Source organism: Cygnus atratus, chromosome 2, assembly GCF_013377495.2.
Source record: "Cygnus atratus isolate AKBS03 ecotype Queensland, Australia chromosome 2, CAtr_DNAZoo_HiC_assembly, whole genome shotgun sequence".
Lineage (NCBI taxonomy): Eukaryota > Metazoa > Chordata > Aves > Anseriformes > Anatidae > Cygnus > Cygnus atratus.
Genome location: NC_066363.1, coordinates 31,666,260 through 31,685,315, shown reverse-complemented (window position 1 = coordinate 31,685,315; position 19,056 = coordinate 31,666,260). Strand labels below are relative to the sequence as shown.

At 35.0% G+C, this 19,056-nt stretch overlaps 1 protein-coding gene across 1 annotated transcript in view; it reads right to left on the bottom strand.

Annotated features, from left to right (window-relative positions):
• Positions 1–19,056, bottom strand: part of AHR (aryl hydrocarbon receptor) — a 61,416-nt gene that overhangs the window by 11,737 nt on the left and 30,623 nt on the right. Inside the window, 4 exon segments of the mRNA XM_035562481.2 lie at positions 3,122–3,245; positions 5,466–5,555; positions 9,296–9,393; positions 9,396–9,410. Coding sequence (XP_035418374.1) covers positions 3,122–3,245; positions 5,466–5,555; positions 9,296–9,393; positions 9,396–9,410 — 327 coding nt within the window.

The following is a 19,056-nucleotide window of genomic DNA, read 5'->3' as shown; positions in this document are numbered from 1 at the left end:
TGATTGCTGGAGAGGATTTTCAACACTTCTGTCTCTGAGGTGGTGCTTCTCCAAGAGATGCTGAAATGGGTTAGAAGCTTTCTGAAGAGTCAAGGATAATGAAGAAAGAGCAAAGAAGCAGCTTGCAAATTCCAGTTCCTTTTTCAAAAATGCAAACTCCAACACTGCTGAGAATCCCTGCAAACACATTAGTGGAGGTCTCCTCGAAATAGTTAACACACTGTAGATACCAATATTCACTTTCCACAAGTATTAGCACCAAGGAACCCTCTAAAATACCTTTTCTTCCAAGTATTCCCAATATTTGCATCCCTTTGATATTGCCAGGACTTTACTCCTGCAGGGCCAGCTACAACTGAGAAAGATTCCAGCTAGTGAGGCAGAAAGCCTACAATCCCTGTGAGAAACTAGTATTAACAGTTGGTTACTGTCTATGTAAGAGTCGCCTGGAAGACCTAGTGGCCAGGCAGGGGCATGTTGAGAACACTGAGTAGTTTAGGGTGTCTTAAAGGCTTTGTGTTTGTTCAGCAGATTCTTTCATGGAGATTAAGGGCAACTTCTGGAAGGGGATGTAGGGAATGACTTAAATCATCAACAGCAGGCTCCTCAAAGGGCTCTGGTAAGTCCTCTGGCTCAGAGAAATCTTCTGGCTGAGGATTGCCTACTGAGAGGAACTCTTGAATCCAAAATGCTGTGCAAGGCTTTCTATGGGAAACCTCGGCACTGCATAGGCATGCCCTTCAGCATTTCTGCTACAGAAGCAACTCAGTGTTACTCGTTTGGTAAGTACATGGCCAGCATTTGAATGCTGATATCTGAGTTCTCTCGAGTGTCTGTCAACTCCTTCAGTACAACAGGCAGTTCCCAAGAGGGAACAAGACTTTAGTGGAAGAAGCAACGATCTGTAGCTTGGGAGAAGAGGGGGAAGGCACTCAAAGTAGGAGTTTCTGATCCTTGTGGCAGGGAAAAGGCTTTAAGCCCAAGCCTCCTACATTTGTGAATGGAATACTGTTGCACATTTCCAGGCAGACCTGAGGCAGGGAGGTCTTAGTGCCAGGATCTTGGAGAACTGATTTGCTGCAAGAAAGCGAAGAGTCTTACAGATCATTGCTTGGCAACTGGACCTTAAAAGCTAATCTAAAGTTGATGCCCTGAAGGGGGTATTTGGGACTGAAAAATCATAATCTTGCAAATTTCACTGGGTTAGAGCAGGGAGGCATAGGAACAGCTGAGGAAACCAGTGGTCTTGAGGCATACCAGAGCACTGAGTGGGAAGCAACCAGTCCAGGCTAACTGAAGCACAGCCACTTCCCAGACTGAGACTGCAATCTGTGATTAAGCCTGAGTACAATTATAATATATCTATAAATAACTACGTAATGCTTGCTGGATACATTACAAAGGAAATGGATTAAATTAACAAAAACAGGGGGGAGGGGGAATAGGGGAAGTTCCTTGTGATCATAGCATTATCCTCAGTTATAAATCTGAATTCAGTTTAAAAATCCTCAACAGCCTAACATTTTACACTACTGGAGGCATGAAAATAATTTAGCAGCTTTTAGTAAGCTAGTAACACAAAAACGTTTGTTTGTAGTGCTGCTCAGCATTTGGAATACTCCCATCACTCAGTAAAAAATGAGGCCTAGTCGGCCTAGTATTGTACTTTTCAAACACAACCTTCTGTAAATTCACATACACTTGCTTAATCGCCGGGAGCCACAGAACACTATTTCACTCCGAGGCAACCAATATGCCACCACATAAAAACAGGAATCCTAAGTGCCAACAGTTGTTTTCTAGACTGAATTGCAGTATTAATCGTGTAGCGTGTTTTCCCCTGGCTTGTGTAGATTGACCTACAGATAGCTTAAGTGTTGCCTGCTAAATGAGAAACTGAACGTGCTGAGCTGTGAGCCAAGCAAGTAATATGAGCCGGTTTCTATGATTTTTTTCTGTTAAATCACAGTGTTTGTGATTTACTACTATAAAATGTTTAATGGGAAATTGTTACGGTTTTAAATCAAGTTGCTTTATAAATGGTAAATTAAAAAATAATATGGACTTTTTTTCTGGACTATAAAACAACCTACAATCAAGTAGCTTACAGTAAGACAGACCTTTACCTACATATTTAAAGAGCTGTTGTGTGAAATTAAGCATTACAGTTGTCTCAACAGTTTTGTCACTATTATCAGGCAGGTTTATGCTTATGTTATTGCATGTAGCCATCTATAACAAGAGATCTCTCTTCCGATATTTAGGTAACATTTCTCCTTGATAGTTTCTCAATATAGCAGGTCACATAAGCATCAGTCATGATAACTTGTGACGACCTGAAACTCTAGCCAGCATAATACTTGGTCTTAAAGGCTCTTCTATTTCATCTTTTATTCCCAGGAGAAGTAGTGGTCTGTGCAGCAGCTTACTTAGCATAATAGCAGATGTGGAAGAGTATGTGTCTTCTACAACCAGGAATGCACTATTCCATATTAACATAATACTTTAACTAATATTCTTGGAATATATCTACCAGCCTGAAGAGTTTCATACCCAGTTGTCTGCTGGTCTTCCTAAGCTAATAAATGTGGTGTCATGATCAGGAACAACAGATTTTAGAAATCTCTTTTTTTTTTTTTTTAAAAAAAAAAAAGAAAGCACTTTCTCATTCATACATTAATTAAAGATGAGGTATAACTGAAGATGAACACAGGAAAAACAAAACAAAACACATCTTCCTCATTTATTATATCACCAAAAGAAACTGTCCACTTCTTACTGCCCTGTTTGCCACACAAACATGCAGGTTGCTATTTACCACAGTACATAGATCAAACATGCATAACATTCAGTTTTTTATGCCCCAAATTAAAGTCTTCCACTTCAGAGTAAAATTAGTATGTTTATGATGCTGTCCTATGAATAGCAGTGCAACTTAAAGTGCACAAATAGCACTTCCCATTGTTGGCTAAACACATCCATAACATTTAAATAAATTTAAAATACATTATTCATTCCTTTGTTCATACAAAAGGATCTACACCTTTTTTTGTTTGTTTATGTAGACTCATTAAAAAAAAATAATTGGACAGGCAAACATAAAAGTTAGCAGCATTCTCACCTTGTACACTTGGTCCAGAATCTGCAGACTGAGCAGGATTTAACGCCCAATGTAGCTGACGTTGAAACTCAGGTCTGTCTTCTGTGTGAATCAGTTCAAATACACTCTGGTGTATAATATCAGACTACATACATAAAGGAAAAAAGAGGGAAAGAAAGAAGAATATAAAACTTTTCTGAGACTATGATGAGAGTTGTCTGGTTGATAATATTGCTATTGCCATAGCAATAAAAAACATATATAGCATAAAAACATAATTTGCATGCACGTGGGAAAGCTTCCTGAAACAATTTTTAGCAGCACAGAGAAAGAATCAGTCACATCCATGACTGCAAACACAAAAAATAATAATAGAAAATACAGATATTACCTTCCAACCTCTCCCCCCTTTTTTATTTTTAATTTTTAAAACCACTTTTTATCTAAGCAAGCCTGGAACTATTATGCTAATGTTTTGTTTAAATCATTTCATTTTACATACTTGTAAATAAAATACTTTCCAGGCGGTACTTTGACCTGACCCATTCCAGGTGCTGCAGGAATACAAAAGAAGTCAAAGTCCCCGAACAACAGAACTTTCAAAACTAAGCCAGATAGATTTTGAATATTGGTTTTGTTTGCCTAAAAGCCTTATCACTCCTGAAGAATGTATTAAAATCAGTAATTACTAAGCTTTCATATCATCACCACTTGCGTGGTTAGGAATATGATCTGAACGACAAAGTTACAACACCCAGGATTAAAAAAAAAAAACAACAGCACATAATTAAGCGGAAAAAAACACCCACAATATTCAAGAAAAGCATCAGTCAACTGAGAGGAATTAAAATGTTTACTTTCTACATAAATCTAAAACCGAATCAGAAAAATATACACACAAAATATTTTTAAATAAAACACAGTTCTAAAGAAATTAAGATGAGCTAGCAAAAGCAGAAGCCTAGCTCAAATTTTGCTTTGATGAACTTCATAAAAGAATCAATGTTTTCCAGAAAAAAAAAAAAATGCAAGAAATGCTAATTTTTGGACCTTTAAGATTTCACTTCTGTATCATGTACTTGATTTACTGGCATTGCTATAGAATTTCTATGCATGTTTCTTTTCCATGCTTTTTTCTTCATTTCCCAACACCACAAAAGAATCTGTAACTTAAGGAATAATGTTTTGTTTGGAATATTTTGTTTTACATAAACATTCCCCAACTAACTCTTATCAGTTACCTAAAATTGCAGACCAAGCAGAGTTTCTCCCTATTTTTAGACAGCATCTGAATCTATCATGCAGTACCCAACAAATGAAGAAATAGTTATGAATTGATAACTACAGATGTTTCTGTACAGATATTTCACCACAGAAGTGCAGTAAACAAATGTATCTTGTGGAGATGTAGCCCACAGGTGAATGTAGAGGTCATTTGTAATTCGACACTGATGTCATAGCATAAAGTATTCAGTTTATGTATCTATCATTAAACCAAATTTCACTTTGTCATCTATGCAATGCCCAGTAATTTGAGTGCAACTTCCATATCAGTTCTACACCATACCACCCAGAGAAAGGTTGTACTGGGAAGGAGGCTCTTGGCTAGCAGAATTTCTGCATGCAGGAAGAAAAAAGTGTTAGAGGTTGCCCAAGCCAGCATCACTGGGCCATCCTTGACTCAATCTCTTTAACCAGCTTTGCTCTATTTCCCATGCAGAGGTAAGAACCACCACAGTTTGTATCATCTTAACATAAACTAATCCTGGGAGTTGCATCCCCTAGGGAACATGTGTCCTCTGGATCTTGGTCTTTGCTATTTTGATACATGGTTTGCAAATCCATATGTGATCTGCACCATAAATTGTAAATAACAAATGCTTGTTTTAAAATAATAAATAAATGAGGGGGGCAGGAGAGAGAACACACTAAAAAATATCTAAAGTTACTAAAAATCTCTGAATACATTCTTAAAAAAAACCTCAAAGCATATGGACTTAATTTTGTATGAAAGGTTTCCATTAAAATAATTACCTTCCCATTGAATTACGTCTAATTCAGCATCATAAACTGGGTAACACCACAGTATAAATTTCAAACAGTTGTTCCAGTAAAGACTAATTAAGTGTGAGAATTTCCTATCTTGCCTAACTCAGCTTTGGAAATCATATTCCTGTTGTGCTTGGCTTGAGATCCCATTTTGGCTACGTAAGCTGTTAGAAAAGTAATACAGTTTCAAAGTAATCCAACTCAAAATATCTGACTGCGAATTTTATTACGCAATCAGATCCTAATATGAGTACTGATGCCCTCAGAAACTATCCAAAACTTATGTGAAAAAAAAAAAAGGAAAAAATAAACTTACTTGTTGGAACCCCAGGTAGTCTTGGATAGTAGAAGAGACGTAAAAAACCAGAGCGTCTGCCGTCACAACTAATACAAAACCATTTAATGCCTGGGGAGGAAACACACCAATCTGTCAGCCTCGGAGACAAAATACCAGATAATTATTGTGGCTCTAAGTCTACCTATGCCCTAGTCTCACATAATATGAAGCACGCAAAAACATATCTTTATCTAACTGTAAACAGAAGGATTCATCATCATCTCTCCCTACAGTATGCATGATACAATAAAGAAAATTGCATCTAAAGAAGAAAAATGTTTGTTTGGAAAATTCCAGGGAAGTAGTCAGGGGAGAAGCCAAAGCCTTTTGATGACTTATTTACTCTTCATCATAGGAGATGAGGGGCAGCGGTACGAAGATCTATAGATTTACCTAGTATCGACCACAATTCACAATGCTTGTGTAGCTCAAGCCTTCAGGATGTTCAAACATCTGCAGTATTAAAGGGAACAGCATCACAAACTGATTCCCAAAATCTCTTCTATTCATAGTGCAGACAGGCCTAAGTGGACAGGAAATCAAGCGATCCAGAGCCCCAAATGGTCCAACAAACATTTTATAGCTTACTTAAAATAGAAGACCTCTGCACAAGCTGACTATTGCAAGTAAACAATGTTTTCGAATAGATTTCCCCCTCCATGAAGAAGCAGACTAAGTGGCTCCTTGTTCAAAGTCACGCAAAGGGCATTTATCTGAACTCCAAATCAATATGGTTCATGGCAATTGTTGTGATAGCAAACAGAACATTTGTGACTTGGCAGCTCATCTGAAAGGTGCTGATTTACTTCTATGGATTTCAGTCAAGATTTAACAAAAGGCTGTCTCAAGGGACGGAATTAAGTATGTTGTGCCACTTAATTTCCTCAGCTACATTCAAAGTTGAATTTGGCCAGCATGATCAAAAAACATTTTTAAAACTCTTCGTTACGCAAAATTATCGTAACTAGGAGAAAACATAAAGCAAGTGAAGGATATCCTATTTGTTACTGTAATATAATACTAATATATATTTTTTTATTGGGAAACAGCATCATTCTTCCAAAAACATTAACCCCCATAACTATGGGAACCACCATAGCTGCTTTTCCATATTTAGCCAGGATATGGTTTTACTATTTCTTGTTCTTTTATGATTATCGTCTAATTGAGACAACTATCTGATTAAACTGGTTTTAAAATTCTGTCAATTGTTCCTATTTCATTTGTAGATATTTCTTACTCTATTCTCATTTATATTTGCAAGCTCTTTAAAACATCCATACATTAGTTTAATGAAATTTAGCTGAGAACAGTATGAGCTTAAAAAAAATCTGAAACAGTGTAGTCAAACCAAGAGATCTTGAGGTTCAGAGCTGTGTCTCAACAGTTACATAAAATCCTTGGTTTTGATAAAGTTCATACAAATCCCAAGAGAGTAGGAAATCTGCAATGGCAGGTGCTTGTGTCCTCTGCTGACCTGCTTTGCAGTGAATTTCACATGAAATGTTTGATATAAAACTTCTGTGAACTGTACACTGTGTAATTCTGCACCACATGTTAAAATTTGTTATTCTGCTCTGTTTCATGCAAAGCCATGGAAAGATTCTTCCTTGTCCAATCTGTGACAAAGGTAAACAGCTCCTGTACCTGGAATTCAGTCACATTTTACAGTGGCTCTGCTAGGTAGTTCATTTTGAAATGGAACTGTTACTGCAGAAATCAGATACCTTCTGTAAGCCAAAAATTCTGTAAAAGACAAGATTGTTTTTGCCTAGAAATCTAAGACAAAACATTGCTAGAAGTCCCTTAAAATATGCAGGTATCCAGGATATGCCAATAAATGGGATGTTGGTTACAATCCAGGTTTTGGCAAAATCTAATCCTAAAATAATCATCTTTAAAGGTATAATAAAATTTGATAGTGACTACTATTCTAGAGCATTGGGCATAATATTTTTGTTTATACAAAAGTACTCTTAATATTCCTAACACAAGGGCAATTATAAAATTGTTACTAGCAAGAACGAAGATGTTTTAAAAATGTCTTTGAGGATGTAAATTCCACTTGCATATTTTATCATAAAATTGCTTAGACTACTACAGACTATGCATCTAAATTAAGACTCTGAAATAATTTAAGTAATTTTAAGGGAGATAAATCTTAATTTTAAGGAAGGCACAGCAATGCATTTGATCTCTACTTCTGCCATATGTTGAATTGTTAAGACAATTAGTTTTTATGTTTGAAACTAAAGACATCCGAATTTTGTTTGTTCTGAAATGAAAAAAAAAGCTGATGAGTAAATACAAAAAAATGAAAAATATGGTATATTTTCACACCACCTTTACAAAAAAATAGAGAATAATAAGGAAATGTTCATCATCAGTTGTAGCTTATGGAAACCTGGATAACTTAAAAGACTTCTGGGTTTAGGCACAAGGCAAGACGGGTACTACTATTTACATCTTAATGTTATTTAATATCTTCTAGATAATTCCCATTTTCATCATTTTTTTTTACATTCCCTGAGAAAAGTCTACCTGTTTATATATTTTCATAGATTAGTTTCTTTTAATAATTTTTTTTACAAATGAAGAAATTCCATTAATTTTCCTCGCTTCTCAAGGGGCCAGAATTTACAGTAATAAATATGCAATCTATTTTGTTTTCATATTGGAAAGCCATTTGCTACAGCAGTTTCATCATAGATAGAACTTAGTAATCAAGTAAAGTAACTGAATTTCATATCAAACTATTAGATGTCTCCAATACAAACACATACTATACCTTTTAAAATAATTACCATTTAAAAGAAGGCTGCTTATCTCTAACAATCCTGTTACAGTTCTGTCATACTTTATTGAGGTTAGAAAAGTACACTCGTGTCCTAGTTTTTTCAGTTGGTTGGGAAACAATTTTCCACTAGCATTAGTTTACAGTAATTGTTTTGTGGGATTCTTAGAAGCTGTTTTCATTTCTGCCCTTTGAACAGTCAAATTTATTTTGTTCTAAGCAAAGCACTGCCTCTGACTGACCTAATAATTTGACACTTCTCGTAGGTCAGTTTGAAGAATGGACATATAAAATAGATTATGAACGTATTTCAAATGGAGTTGAAGGTCACAGTGAAATATATTTTGTGAAACTAATTAGAACATTGGAATGCTTATATTAGCCATTTCTTGAATTTAATCTGGACCTAATATTGTATCGTATTTCATATGTTTTGACATTCTAGGATATTAAAATAAACTAAATAATTTTTAAAAACACTATTTTTCATTAATTATTTCCAGTAGCTCATATTGCTAAGTTAATGGAAATGCTTTAACATTTCTCCTGAACCTACGCAACAAACTCTAGGTTCTTTCAAACCACTAAGAACTCAAAATATCCCAGCAAGCTTAAGGTCTTTTAAAGAGAATTTTTTTTGTAGACAGTCATCAGACTTGCAGTACATGACTAACCTATCTACCAATCTTTGTAATAAAGGTCAATAAAGATATCAATATTTAAAAAAAAAAAAAAAAAAGATGCAAAGAGATGGAAAAATACAACACCAAGACTTGACTTAAAGCAAGAATTAATAGATCCCTGCAGTCTAACAACCACTCTTCAAAGTCGTTAGTACCTTCAGCAAAAAGTGCAAGAAAGACATAATATTAACCTAAAGAAAATGACTAAGTAATTTGACAACAGGAAAACTTCCTTTTTTAAACTCATCACTGCATAACTAGTATGTTAAATATAGTCTCTTATTATTACTTGAATTTAAACGGTCATATAACAGATTCACTTCAAAACATACCTGCAGTAAGAGTTCCCCTTCGAGGATCTGCATCCCCTCTCCAAGTTTTGCTGTTCTACAGTTTTCCTGAATGCCATTTCTTTCTGGTCTTGTAGAGTTGAAGATTTTAATGCAACTACAAAAAGAAAGAAAGAAAGAAGATAAGTGAAAGGCTCACTAGAAACTCATGTGACATTGTGTTGCTTTGTGTAAGAAAAAATGTTTATGAAGTCAGTCTAATGGAAGATCTCAGTTTCAATGTCAGTCTTTTTTCCTTCCTTTAAAGATAACCCATCTTGTTTCTATGACATTTCACAACAGAATCAGTATTACTGAAATCAATCCAAATCTGTTTTGTTCCTTTTCTTTACTATAAGGCACACTTTTAGCTCAACACTTTTCTTTAATAAAGGATATTTTATTTCCACACAACCTCATATATTATAACAATCCTGCTTTAAGGTATAACAATTACATTTATTTTTATCCCATCTAAATTCAGACATCTAGGTACCTCAGATAAGAGCCTGCTCTAGAGCAAAAGCTTCCTTCAGAGAGAGCAAGGAAACGCAAAGGAACTCTAAATGAGTATTATACATTAAAAAAAAACTGAAGAAAAGAAAGCCATTTCAAATAAACAGGGTTTTTTATTTTCGGCCATTTAACTATTTAAACAATTAACTTTCCAATTTCAGCTAAACTACTGCAACCATGAATAATCATTATCCACGTCACAAAAAAACAAACTCAGTGAATAAAGGATGAAGAATCACACCACATTGCTACAAAGAACCTTAAACATATCCCATCCTATCTCTGTACTGTGTGCTCTCATAAACAGGACATTATCGAGTAAAATTAGATACTAAAAGATTCTCCATAATTCAAAAGTTATCTACTTTCCACCTTCCAAAAAGAAAAAAAAATAAAAGAAAAAGAAAAACTGTTTTCAAATCTGAAATTATTCTGACTGGATCTGTAATGTACAAATAACTTAAAATTACATGAGTAATTTCACATACCTTAAGCCTTTACCGTAAAGTTAAAGGAAAAATATACACGAAAAAAAAATCTGTAAGTTGCAAGACATAGGAAATCTATAAAAGCAACAATGCTGCTGTAAAATACCAACAGTTTTAGCTCAAAGATGAGATATTTACCCTAAACTCAAAATGATTTTTCAGTCTTTTTAAAGCCTTCATTTTCAGCTGCTCAGAACTTTAGTCAAGAATCCTAAGGACCTCCCGTTCACTCGCTTTTCAACTATGTTAAATGATATTCTACACTACGTATGTTAACTGAAGTATAAATTATGCCTTTCATTTATTTTTTTAAGCTTTCACCACAGCTAACAACTTTCAAGCCAGACAGTTTTCATTAAAATAATTACAATATCCCTCAAAGGCACCGCAGAGGAAAAATATGTTCTAAAAATAAAAATTAAAATTAACTGATTAATGAGTCAGGAATTTATATTTGAAATTAAACCCTTAATGCTCTTCTTCCTCCCAGATAGTCAAAAAGTCCTGTAATAGGTCACATGGAGCTACAATCGCTAATTCATTTTCAATTCAAGTAGTTGGAAGATACAGTAATATTTTTTCCTATGCATTATTTTAAAAGGAAATCTAGAACATTTACTAAAAAACCCCAAAGTTCCCTGGCAGGAGGAGAAAACCTATTATCATTTTAATTTCTATTGTATACTTATTGAGAAGACCCATATTCAGCTTTCAAAGTTGCAAATACATATACATAATCATGAGTGCTATTCTGAAAAACACCATACAGTACCGTATATACATTTTATATTGTGCAAATAATAAACGAGGGGGAGGAATTATACAAGGTTGTCTACTAAATGATGTTCTGTTCTTCATCCATCAATTCACAGAGCTATAGAGCCTATATGCAACACAGCCTACACACTGGTATGGCTATATTCCTCACTACTGGCAAAGCATGCACAGGTAGCTACACATGAACTTACACGCTTCGCTGAACTAAAACCTAAGGCTTTTGAAGAAATCAGAAGATGGATGAAAGCAAGCTGTTGTAATTTAAGATGGATGGAAAACTGCTGACAATCCGGGATGGAAAAAAGAAGATAGAGTGGAAAATGTATAGATCATCAGTAGTGCACATCTCCTGATAAACCCCATCCCTTTACCTTGCTTTGACAGATAAGGGTGAAGACACTGCATCACAGGGAACTTCACATTTTGAGACTTTGAAGATATATCACTAAGCTACAGCTCTAAAACACCCACACTTTCAAAGACTAAGTCTGAAGAAGGTTAACTGATGTATGGAAAGTTTTTATCATCCTGATCTAAATTAATAAAGGGTCATCAAAACTGAAGTGCAAGTGTTGCTTAGGTAGGAGTACTCTTCACTTGTTTTCATTACTTTAATGCCTATAGTATAAAAACTAATGACATTTACTGGAAGAAAAAAAATATTTAGCTGGTACTAGAAAAAAGCCATTTTCAGAAAAAATAAAAAATAAAAGCAAAGCCAGCTAGGAGAAACAAAAATCTGAATGACAGGTAGTATCCACTCACTTTCATTATTTCGCAAAACAACAACAAAAAAACAACCCCCAACATTTTAAAATTGAAAAAGAAACATTCCTGGAAAAAAAAATCTAGATTAGAAAAGAATGAAGGCAAACAAAGCAGGACAGACTATCAAACTTTACCCCTAGCAGGGATTTAGAAATTCCAAAATCCCCAAGATGACACTCATCACAATTCCTCTATCTAGAATAATGCAGCAAAAGCTGCATTCTATACCAAGACTTCTTCCTTCTTTACACAGCCTGTAGCCATGTGTAAGTGTAAGATGTATACTTCAGAAGTTATTACTTACTGATGGCTGACTTTTTTAATAGAAATAGTCCGTAATAATCAACTAATTAGGAATATTTAACACAAATTAGGAATTTTTTTTTTTTTTAAAAAAAAGAGAAGAGCCAAAGCTCTCATGTCCATCAGGAGAAGAATGAAGAAAGTCTGAGGAGAACACCAGAAAGAAAAGAAATCCCAGCAACCCTAGAACTGGTTTCTTCTTCAGTAGAAATTATAAAAATATAAATTATGTAGAAAAAAACAGGAAAGATGACCAAGTATTTCTATTCAATACTTTTGAAAATAACAGGTGAGATGCTCACTTTCGTGACAAAAGCCCTTTTACTCCAACAGAGCTACACAGAGGTGACCGAATATGGGTATTTTAGATCAAAAAGACTTGATAAATTTTAGTCAGTATTTCAAAAACAGCTTGTTGAATTTCCTCCTGAGGAGACAAGACAACAGAGTGGATGATACAGAACTCCAAATAACAAATATTTAAAAGAAGGTAGCATCCAAAAAAAAAGTATTCACAGGAAGTGCACATTTCAAAGTAAATATAAAAATTATTTTAATTTTTTTTGAATGACTTCATAAATGTATCTTGTAAAGGACATGATACTTGTATAATTAAGATAATTACCAGCCACATGTGATTAAACTTTTTAATCAATAATCTTTACGCAAACACACACAAATCTAGCAATATTTCAAGCTGACATAAATACTATGACAGTAATGAACAGAAACAAGAGGACTCCCTGACACTGAGCAACCCAGGCTACCTGGATGCAAACCTCCAACGTGGGGCTCCAAACAAACTGAAGTCTCCACAACGTGCAAGTCTAAGGCCACAACCCTGGCCCTACAGTACGGGGGAGGCTATCCTGAAAAGCAGTAATTCTGAAAAGGCTCAAAGGTCACAGCAGACAATGCTGTGGCCTCAGAAACATCCACTAGAGATCTAGTAACAGACAATACTAGATAGGGACAACTAAAAATATTTCAAGTCAGTCATTAAGCGGCCATATTGCATGCTGGCAGATAAGAGAGAGATGCTGAATCAATGAAGTTGTATGTGTAATCATGTGAATAATTAAAACATGCCATATAATGGAAAAACAAACAAACACCCTTCCATTTAAACTAAGAGAAAACTTGTGTTCTCACAGGAATCCAGGCCATAATATTTAAAAATTCATTCGACAAACATATAACAAGATTCACTAGCTCAATGAGTGCATTTGTAAAGTAGCAGAGCAGTGAGGATAGCAAACATGTAAGGTAACTTATCCAAAGGTAACATTACAGTGAACATAATCTACCAGTTATTTTAATCCAGATCAAGTACAACATCCTTGAACCTATCCCCTCTAATTTTCAGCCTCAGGAAACGTAAACACGAATACTCCCATAGAGTAAATAGAAAATACTGTAGATCATAATATCTCTGTATATACTCTCAAAGACATGAAAGAGTGGGTTACTTCTTTGAATTTCACATTAATAACTTTAAAACAACAAAAAATAAAGCACAGCTGTTTATACCTGTAAAAACAAAATTTTTTGCTACACATTTTTAGCAAGAGGGCTAAACTGTAAGCTTCAAGCTCTTCACGTAGGTTAATGATTGTCACTTAATCCAGTGTCCATATAGAAGCATCATTTCCATTGCCTGGACTTTTCTGATTTAAAGTGAAAACTAAATTCTAGAGATAAACCTAGAGAGTGGCCTAATTGGCTTTCTAGCCACAGAACAGTGGTATGGTTTCTTTTACATTTGTTTTACAGTTGTGAAATGCTTTAGCATTCAAAACAGAAAATGTACAAGATCCTAAGTCAGTCTTACATTGTCTCTAGAAAGACAAATAACAATGGTAACATCAGCATTTACCAGCTTCTTATCTCTGGTTCTAACTGTTGAATTCAAGTGGTGAGAGACTTGTACAGAGCTTTAGAGTACTTTATTAGACAGACAATGTCTGGAAAAGAAAATTCTCTGCCACAACTGCTTCTTCAGGTCTGAAACAGAATTCAAGCAAATCAGTTTTAACTACCGCCAAAAGCCATCTTTCCTTTTAAAAACACCTAATTATTTAAGAGGAGCAAATATTAAGCAGTCTTCCTTCTTTCCAGAAGAATAACATCCAGTAGAGAAACTGCTTTGGGACATATCCTACAGTGCGTGAGTTATAAGGAGTGTGCTGAATCAACCGGTAATTTATGACAGAAGGATGAATTTCCAGATCTGTTGAGAGATTCAGAAATTAATCTCTTTGTTACGATGCAGACAACCAGCATGCTTTTAAGCTTCTAGAATTTTAGAAATAACAACACATCTAGGTCCTAACTGGTCTTTTAAATCGCATTTTCCTCAATGTGAGTCCTTTCACTTTCACCTTTCCTGGGAAAAAAACAAACAAACAACAACAGTGTTCTTCTCTTCAAACCAGGCCCTTGAACTAAGACACATTTAACATCAGCTGTGTTTACTCAATGGATCCATTCGGAAACAATACCTTCAAGTCCCCAGTAGCTGTGAGCAGCGACCAACAAATTAACAGAGAATTTTATGCAATACAACAATCTTAACTCCTAGCAACAGGAGCATAGTAAAGAACGTGAGACTGATGATTTAAAAAAAAAAGTTTATCTACAACCTCAATTCATCTCGATGCTGTCCATTCTTCAACAGAGGCCTTTTTCATCTTTTTCTAGTGCTTTTTTCTGCCTTTAAACACTTGATCTCTAGGGTTTCTGTGGCAGATAAACTTCCCCAAAGTGCAACCCACAACTGGTATCCTCTTCCTTCCAGGCTGCCACTCCTGTTCTCAGAGAGAACCTTTGCTGTTACTTCCTCGCTTGAGAGCCAGCTGCTTTGAAGTCCCAGCTCCAGTATTATACTGAGTTCAGTTTAGAAAAACCAAAGACCATGCAGTCCTCTGCAGCCAATATCCCCATACGTGAGCAACTTCAGCAGGAATCCTAGAAATAGTGACTCCTTACTCTGTTTGCACAAAGTTACAACAGCAGAGGATTGCAGTTTTGTCACAGAGCAAATGCAAATACATCCTATGGACGTACTTAAAGCAGCACTACCTGTACCAACAACACCGTCTGACAGAATACTCTGTTGTCTGGCCATGGAATGAGAGATGAGGATCCCCAGCAATGTGTATCATAGCACTGGAAACACTAAATTCAGCCAGACCATGAGCTATTTCACTATTTTCCTCAAATCTTGAAAATACTCAATTTAAAAAAATGTGTTTTTTGCAAAGCATCAAAAAGAAAAATAGGCAATAATGGTTTGTTTTGTTTTGAAAAAAGGTAATTATTTCTGTGTTGAGTGAATAAAGAAGGTTTTCCTGATATAAATGATAAAAGTACATTGCTCTTACCAGTGCTCAGCTGTGGAGTCTGCAGAGATTATCTCAACTGAAACCTGAGTATTTCCATAACCACTGTCTATTATTATTATTAAATCAGTGAAGAAATGTATGACTACACAGACTCCAACTCAAAATTTGCCTGAACCAGCCATGTATATAAGAGTGCTGAAACAAACTGATTCAGTGATTGCCGGCTGAAAAGCTTCGTGGCAATCACAGAAAGCTACTCTGCTACCTTTTCATTTCCAAAGAAAAGGTAGAGCAAAAAGTTGTTGAGGAGCCAGGTTAGCTCATTGCAGGGAGGTGCACAGAAAGGGATACCAAGACATGAAATTTTAACTGGGCCTTCTGAAACCACATTGAGATGCAATCACTTAAATCCAAGTGGCTATCATTTTACTTTTAGGTGAATGATCTGTTCAAGCCTAAAACTGTATGGAAGGAACACTTGCCTAATATCACAAGTATACCATTAGTACATCAGTTATGCAGTCCTGGAATTTAATCTTAAAGAGCTTCCCAGAACTGCTTTATATCAAATTTTGGCACCATTCCCACAATTCGGCCAAACAGGTCAAAGTTTACAGTCAGAGCCAATTCAGACTGTTTCATAACCTCTTCAGTAGAATTATAAATTCAGCTAGTCTGTTCTAGATTACTTTAACAAACAACAGTTCTCATGAAGGGGGTGGTCTTACTTGTGTCAGTCACAAATACTAACCCCCAGCACAAAGTTCACCAACCAAAACAAGACATTTCTAAAGGCCAGGAGAGCACTATTGAGAAAACCAAGTTTAATATTAAACTCCTGCCTAAATCATTAACATATGCTAAACTGCTTATACTGGCAGAAGATCCATTTTAAGTGGGAGAAAATATTCTATATCCATGTATCTGTACACAACCTTAGCTATATCCATTACTTAAGATTATATGGAATATTTTGTATCCACTATCTCTGAGACTCTAAAGGGAAAAATGTTTACAGGTTATTAAGCAACCCAATGGAAAAAAATATACGTAACTAAGATATTCTTTTTTGAAAGATATATAAAACGTGCGCTGATTGTGTAATTTGTACACAGGTACACTTGTACTAGAAAGTATAAACTGCAGATTACTAAAACTAATGCATTAAGGATTGCTCTGTACTTATAAACCCAAGAGAAAAACACAATTCAGAATTATCATACTTGCATCCCTGAAGTTTTAGTTATGTTACGCAAAGAGGTGGAATTGACTTCTGTGTAGGCTGCAGACACAAGTAAACTTTAGAAGATACATGTTATTTAGAAGAAAAAAAGTTTTCAGTATATTGCATACTTAAATGTTGTACTTCCTATCCGTTAATTTATAAATTCTGAGTAATTTTCAAGCTAGCTTTATAGTGTTTATTTATATCCTGCTAACAGCTGACCAGGTATTTAACTCATAGAACTGAAAAAAGAAAAAAATGGAAATGTATGGTAGACAATTTCTCTTACTTTGTTCACAGAAATTCTGATAACTGTCAATTAAATTTATAATTATTCTACAAATTTAGCAAAATTGTGTCATTTATTTGGTAAGCTAGCTCTTGCTCTGTACAATGAGTTTCCAAACAATCAGGTTTTTACACAGCATCCTTGTTTAGAATATTTCCAAATACTGAGTATTGAAGAAATCCAGACTTCCATTTCCAGTTCCAATATCTTGGCCTCCAATTATTCTTTTATCTATTAAAAATGAAAGTTTTGATGTGTATCATGATTTTCATTTCTTATATGCCTGAAGAGGAAACAATTTAAGGGCAGTCTTCCTTGTAAGTTGCATTACAATACACAGTCCAGCTTGTAAATTACATTAAACTGTGGATGGATGTATAACAACATCTATTTCCCATTAGCAACAAAACGGTAATACATGAATACATTAATAAAAACGTAAAAAAAAATATAAAATAAAATCATTATTCTGACACAAGCAAGGCCGGTACATGCAGGAAACTATTTATAAAAGTAGCCATGAAAGCCGAATGACCAAATTTTGTAAACATAATCAAAATGAGGGTGAAATTGCACATTTGGTAGTAACTGGTGACAAAGGACTTCTTTTTCCTCTTAAGCATGGGAATAACTAAACGTGTCAGATTATGACAATAATGGGCTCACTTTTTAAAGACTACATCTTAAAACAGGAACATACCAATAAAACATATTCAGGATCTGTAATTTTGGATATTTCCAAAAAGTCCAAATTAAGGTTAAAAAATTGGTGACAGACAACTCTCAAATTCAGAGGATGTCGCTTTGATTCCTGAGCTTATTTTAAGCTGATGTTAAGACATATAAAGATGTCTACACTTTTAGACTAAGCAATTGAAAGAATCTATGAGCCATGGGAGACAGGTGTTTCTTCACTTGGCCTCCAGGAAATTATTCCTGGTTCAAGAGAGAGGAAACACCATGAGGCAGCTGTCACAAGACTATAAACCATATCACCGTGAATACTTTCAAAGAAGCATTACTAGGCTACAGCTGGCGAAGGAAGAGAAAAGAGACTGAGGGACACTAACACTTGTACCAGAACAAGTTTTAACAAGAGAGATGGGGAAAAAAAAGCCTGAAAAAGTATTTCCACTAATAATAATAATAATTAAAAAAAAAAAGAGAAAAGAACAAGGGCAAAAGCGGCCAGAATGAGAATTTCCTGTGTCTTTGAGAGTTTACAATTTAACTGCTGTACAGACTTCCTACTGATGCATACAAATCTCTAGAAATCAGCAATATCTAGCTTGCAATTTAGATTTTGTGCTGGTGACTCACACTGGGGTTCCTCGGTGCCACAGGCCAGCAGTTAAAATGATGCCAGTTCTACACGTGCACTCCTGAATTTTCAGTCATCAAGAGCTTTCTAGTTTAACCCAAATCCAAACCAAAAATTTTAGAGAACACAGATGAAAACAAACACACAAAACAAAAATTAAACAGTAAATATTTTGCCAATATTGCACTGAAATTACTCAAGGTACAACTACAGAACTAATCAAAGGTCCACTGTACTTAGACTTCAGACATTTTCATGCACATTTTACACTCAACAATAGAAAAGAGAAAAAGCAGTACGCATTATATCAATCACTGCAGGACTCTAAAATATTCTCTTTATCATAAACAATATATAATCAATATACACGAAGAATAAAAACAGCATCTAACATTTTTCTCAAGACCAAGTATTATGGTTTTCAAGCATGTAATAGTTCAGATTTACCTAACAAAACCCATCTACTTTTAAAATGACCTTAGGTTCCCCATGTTATAAAAGCAAAGATCCAAAATGCAAAATACTATTTTCCATTTATGATCTTAAATCATTTATCACAAAAGCTATTTTCAATGTAAGGAAGTCTGTTTCTTGCCCTTTCAAAATTGACAAGTCTGCGAGCTCAGACCAGTGCTAGTAGGTTACCAGGACTATTACAAAGATACATTTCTAATGTTCAGAGCTATAAATCATAAGGCAGACAAAAACTTGGCAGGATTGTCTTTTTTTTTTT